The 5,909-nt window shown below is 42.6% G+C and overlaps 1 protein-coding gene and 1 non-coding gene across 2 annotated transcripts; one reads left to right on the forward strand and one right to left on the reverse strand.

Moving 5' to 3' along the window:
* Positions 1 to 428: 428 nt before the first annotated feature.
* Positions 429 to 535, reverse strand: LOC133813167 (small nucleolar RNA R71). The gene has a single exon (XR_009884206.1). It is a non-coding gene; the product is annotated as a small nucleolar RNA R71 (small nucleolar RNA).
* Positions 536 to 4,841: 4,306 nt separating this feature from the next.
* On the forward strand, positions 4,842 to 5,600 carry LOC133814445 (uncharacterized). Its single transcript, XM_062247405.1, has 2 exons — positions 4,842 to 5,304; positions 5,506 to 5,600. Exons 1-2 carry the CDS (start codon positions 4,842 to 4,844, stop codon positions 5,598 to 5,600), a joined length of 558 nt encoding a protein of 185 aa, XP_062103389.1.
* The last annotated feature ends 309 nt before the right edge of the window (positions 5,601 to 5,909 follow it).

The raw sequence follows: 5,909 nt of genomic DNA on the forward strand, positions 1-5,909 counted from the left end.
TTGATGAAGAGGGGGATGGCCAGCAAGTCACTAATCCCATTGTTTTGGCAGATAACAGAGCCAGAGCAATACGGGAATACGCTGCCCCCATGTTTAATGAGCTAAATCCAGGCATTGTGAGGCCAGAAATACAAGCAGCTCAATTCGAGCTCAAGCCAGTGATGTTTCAAATGCTCCAAACCGTGGGGCAGTTTAGTGGGATGCCAACGGAAGATCCTCATCTCCATCTTCGTTCATTTTTGGAGGTGAGCGATTCTTTCAAGCTACAAGGAGTGAGTGAAGAAGCATTGAGGTTGAAGCTAATTCCGTTCTCTTTAAGGGACCGAGCAAGATCATGGCTCAACACCCTTCCTCCCGATTCAGTTACAAATTGGAATGACTTGGCTGAGAAATTTCTATGAAAATACTTCCCTCCCACCAAAAATGCAATGTTTAGAAGTGAAATCATGTCGTTTCACCAGCTTGAAGATGAGTCCACTAGTGACGCGTGGGAGAGATTCAAAGAGCTTTTAAGAAAATGTCCACACCACGGTATCCCACATTGTATACAAATGGAGACATTCTACAATGGTCTCAATTCAGTCTCTCGAATGGTTTTGGACGCTTCAGCCAATGGAGCCATTCTTTCCAAGTCTTACAACGAAGCATTTGAGATTTTGGAAAGGATTGCAAGTAACAACAACCAATGGTCAAATACTAGAGCTCCTACAAGTCGAAAAGTAGCGGGTGTTCTTGAAGTAGATGCTCTAACCGCTCTAACCGCTCAAATGGCCTCAATGACCAACATTTTAAAGAACATGAGTATTGGAGGAAATGTACAGCCAGCTGCTGCCATTCAGAGTGCAGAAGTATCATGTGTGTATTGTGGGGATGGGCATACTTTTGACAATTGCCCTTCTAACCCAGTGGCAGTTTGTTATGTGGGAAACCAGAATTTTAACCGAAATAGTGGCCCATACTCAAATTCGTATAACCCAACTAGGAGGCAGCATCCGAATCTGTCTTGGGGGGGTCAAGGAGCAAGTTCCAGCAACACACCAGCACCAGGAAAGCAAGCTTACCCACCCGGTTTTTCACAACAACAAAGACTTTCACAACCTGTCCAACACTCCCAGCCGAACTCTTTGGAGAATCTAATGAGGGAGTATATGGCTAAGAACGATGCAGTAATACAGAGCCAAGCAGCTTCTCTTCGTAATCTTGAGATGCAGCTCGGCCAGCTAGCCAATCAAATGAAAACTAGGCCGCAAGGATCTTTGCCTAGTGATACAGAAAACCCAAGGAGAGATGGGAAAGAACATTGTAAAGCTATTCAGCTGAGGAATGGAAAAAATCTGGGAAATTCTGAGGAAATACAGGGTAGTGGGGAGCCCACTTCAATCCAAAGCGAAGGAGAAACAAGTAACAAAACTGCCCAGGAAATTGCTGAAACTGGCCCAGTTGCTACAACAAAGGGTCAGCAAAATGCTCCAGTAAATTTTGGTCCTAAACCGCCTCTTCCATTTCCGCAGCGATTTTGCAAACAACAACAGGATGGTCAGTTCAGAAAGTTTTTGGATGTACTGAAACAGTTGCATATTAATATCCCCTTGGTCGAAGCATTGGAGCAAATGTCGAATTATGTCAAGTTCTTAAAGGATATTTTGACAAAGAAAAGGCGATTGGGGGAGTTTGAGACTGTAGCTCTCACAGAAGGATGTAGCGCGATGTTGAAAAGAAAGATCCCTCCTAAGTTAAAAGATCCTGGCAGTTTCACGATTCCGTGTTCTATTGGAGGTAGAGATGTTGGAAGAGCATTATGCGATTTGGGCGCTAGCATTAACCTTATGCCTATGTCAATCTTTAAAAAGTTGGGTATTGGTAAAGCACGACCCACGACTGTTACATTACAGCTTGCCGACAGATCCATGGCTCATCCCGAGGGCAAAATCAAGGATGTTCTAGTCCAAGTTGATAAGTTTATCTTTCCGGCCGACTTCATCATTCTAAACTATGAAGCGGATAGAGAAGTTCCTATAATATTGGGTCGGCCCTTTCTTGCTATAGGGCGTACTCTCATTGATGTACAGAACGGAGAACTTACTATGCGGGTGAATGACCAACAAGTCACTTTTAGTGTATTCAAAGCCATGAAGTTTCCGGATGAAGTTGAAGAATGCTCTAGAGTTGATGTTATTGACACTTTAGTGGCTGAAAGAATCAGTAGAAGTGTGGAAAAAACTGCTATGGGTACCCAGATTTTTGTAGATGAAAAGGATTATAGTAGTGAGGAAGAGCAGATTATTACATGGGTGGATTCTTATCAACCAGTAAAGAAATTCAATAAAGTCTTTGAAGCTCTAAATCTACCAGAAAAGCACTTCCAGCCACCCAAACCATCTGTTGAAGAGCCACCCCAGCTGGAGTTAAAGCCACTGCCTAGTCATTTAAAGTATGTGTACTTGGGCGACAATGATACTTTGGCTGTAATAATTTCAAGCTGTCTAGAGTCTGTTGCTGAGGAGTCATTGCTGAGATTACTGAAGCAGCATAAAAGGGCAATTGGATGGACAATGGCTGATATTAGAGGGATTAGTCCAACATTGTGTATGCACAAGATCTTGCTGGAAGCTGATTGTACTCACTCTGTGGAGCCGCAAAGGAGGTTGAATCCAGTGATGAAGGACGTGGTTAGAAAAGAGGTCATTAAGTGGCTTGATTATGGGATAATCCATCCGATTTCCGAGATCACTTGGGTTAGTCCTGTCCAATGTGTTCTGAAGAAGGGGGGTGTTACAGTAGTTACAAATGACAGCAACCAACTTATTCCTACTCGCACAGTTACTGGGTGGCAGGTTTGTATGGATTATAGAAAACTGAACAAAGCCACTAGAAAGGACCATTTCCCTTTGCCCTTCATCGACCAAATGTTGGACCGCTTGGCGGGTAAGGAGTTCTTTTGTTTTCTTGACGGGTATTCTGGGTATAATCAGATATCTATCACGCCTGAAGACCAAGAGAAGACTACTTTCACCTGCCCATACGGCACATTCGCTTTCAGGAGGATGCCCTTTGGGTTATGTAATGCACCAGCCACATTTCAGCGATGCATGATGGCTATTTTCTCGGATATGGCTGAGAGTATCTTGGAGATATTCATGGACGATTTCTCTGTCTATGGGGATTCTTTTGAAGTTTGCTTGGAGAACTTAGAAAAGGTCTTAAAGAGGTGCGAAGAAACCCATCTAGTGTTGAATTGGGAAAAATGCCATTTCATGGTGTAAGAGGGCATTGTATTGGGGCATAAAGTGTCTAGCAAGGGGATAGAGATTGACAAAGCTAAACTGGAAGTTATTGAGAAACTACCAGCCCCTACCACGGTAAAAGGAATTAGAAGTTTCCTCGGCCATGCTGGCTTTTACAGGCGTTTTATAAAGGATTTTTCAAAGGTGTCCAAACCCTTATGCAGCTTGCTGGAGCAAAATAGGCCTTTTGAGTTTACTGATGAATGTCAAGAGGCATTTTTGAGATTGAAGTCAGCCCTTGTTACAGCACCAGTGATCACAGCACCCGACTGGTCGTTACCTTTTGAACTTATGTGTGACGCCAGTGACTTCGCGATTGGAGCTGTTCTTGGGCAGCGGAAGAACAAAATTTTTCATTCTATTTACTATGCAAGCAAAACATTGGTGGACGCCCAGATTAATAACACTACAACTGAAAAAGAGCTACTGGCCGTGATTTTTGCCTTTGAAAAATTTTGATCCTATCTTGTGGGGACTAAGGTTATTGTGTACACGGACCACTCTGCTATCAAGTATTTAATAGCCAAAAAGGATTCTAAACAGAGGCTTATATGTTGGGTTCTATTGCTGCAAGAATTCGATTTAGAAATCCGAGATAGGAAAGGCACTAAAAATCAAGTAGCGGACCATTTATCAAGGCTGGAAACTCAGAATAACAGCAGCAAATCAGAGGCAGAATTGCAGATTCAAGACTCCTTTCTTGATGAACAATTACTAGTTGTGGAACAAGAGCAGGTACCATGGTATGCAGACATTGTAAACTTTTTAGTTAGGGGCGTACATCCACCAGATTTCAACAAACAGCAGCTAAAAAGATTCTTACATGATGCCAGATTTTATTTCTGGGATGAGCCATACCTGTATAAGCAATGCCCAGACCATATAATGAGAAGATGTGTCTCAGCAAATGAAGTTTCCAGCATCCTAGAACACTGCCATTCAGCTCCTTATGGCGGTCATTTTGGTGGGCAACGCACCGCTGCCAAAGTATTTCAGTCAGGGTACTATTGGCCTTCTATCTTTAAGGATGCTCACGATTTTGTTCAACGTTGTGACCGCTGCCAGCGAGTGGGTAACATCTTAACCAGGAATGAAATGCCTATTAATTGCATTTTGGAGGTGGAATTGTTTGACGTATGGGGCATTGACTTTATGGGTCCTTTCCCGCAATCTTTTGGGAATCTCTACATTCTAGTGGCTGTGGATTATGTGTCAAAATGGGTGGAGGCAGTAGCTAGTCCTACGAATGATGCAAAAGTGGTTATGAAGTTCCTGCATAAACATGTTTTTACAAGATTCGGTACGCCAAGAGCTTTGATTAGCGATGAGGGGACGCACTTTGTAAACAAAGTCTTGGCTGCCCTATTGGCTTAATATAGTGTCAAGCACAAAATCGCCACTGCCTATCACCCGTAGACCAACGGGCAAGCTGAAATCTCTAATAGAGAAATCAAGGGCATTCTTGAAAAAGTTGTGAATCCGAGCAGGAAGGATTGGTCCCAGCGATTAGATGATGCACTCTGGGCCTATCGTACAGCTTATAAAACTCCATTAGGCATGTCTCCTTATTGCCTAGTCTATGGGAAGGCATGCCATCTTCCCGTGGAGTTGGAGCACAAGGCATTTTGGGCGCTAAAAAATCTGAATATGGATATCTCAACAGCTAGGGAGGCCAGGAAATTGCAGCTTAATGAGCTAGATGAGCTGTTCTTATTCGCCTATGAAAATGCCAAGCTGTATAAAGAGAAGACGAAGCAATGGCATGATCGCCGAATCAAGGAAAGAGCATTTGAGGAAGGTCAGCAAGTATTACTCTTTAACAACAAGTTGAAGCTCTTTCCTGGGAAACTCAAGTCCCGTTGGTCTGGGCCATTCACTGTGCGAGAAGTATATCCATTTGGCGCTGTCCTAGTAAAAGATGAGCAATCGGGAAGGGAATTTAAAGTGAATGGACAGCGGTTAAAACACTATTGGGGAGGCGAGGTCAACCGAGAAAAGACCTCGATCTCCTTGAAGGATGGTTGAACAAATTGTAACTTGGGGTGCCTTACAAAAAGAAAAGAGAGAAAAGAACAGAATTGAAACAAAAAAAACAGCAAAGAGTGAGGAAAAAAAAATCAATGGCACCCCATAAAAAAAAAAAAAAAAGAAATATAAATATATATAGTAGATAGGAATAAATTGTTATGTTTATTTCTGAGAAGGTGTATTTTCTGTGCAGGTCGATTCTGGGAAGGTTGCAGTGGACTTGGGCGAAATTTGAATCTGGGAAGCAAGATTAAGTTTGGGGTGGAAAGTGTTGCTCAGTTGCTATAGCAACTAGTCAGCAATGCTGAGCAGCAAATCAATGAGGCTGGATCCAAGAGAAAAGTATCGGGGCTTAACACGGGATTGCTTGGTTCGAAAAGAAAAATCGCACGTGTTTGAAAAGAAAAAAAAAGTGGAGCAAATGATTAAGGTATTAAATAGGCAATCATTGGGTACGTTTTAAATTTTTCGGACCAAGTAATGGTATTATTTTGCTTATTTGTGGACCCAGCAGGCCTGTTGTTTTCAAAAACAAAGAAAAAGGGTCCATTTGACCCTATTAGTTTATTGGGCTACTTATATAAAGTCAACTGGGCC

The sequence above is a fragment of the Humulus lupulus genome, chromosome 1, assembly GCF_963169125.1.
Source record: "Humulus lupulus chromosome 1, drHumLupu1.1, whole genome shotgun sequence".
Taxonomy (NCBI): Eukaryota; Viridiplantae; Streptophyta; class Magnoliopsida; order Rosales; family Cannabaceae; genus Humulus; species Humulus lupulus.

Bases quoted from the DNA above. Each gene is read 5' to 3' on its own strand.
- LOC133814445 (XM_062247405.1), top strand. From the start codon at position 4,842: ATGTCTCCTTATTGCCTAGTCTATGGGAAGGCATGCCATCTTCCCGTG. The intron at 5,305-5,505 runs GTTGAACAAATT...TTTTCTGTGCAG, and splicing joins CTCGATCTCCTTGAAGGATG to GTCGATTCTGGGAAGGTTGC.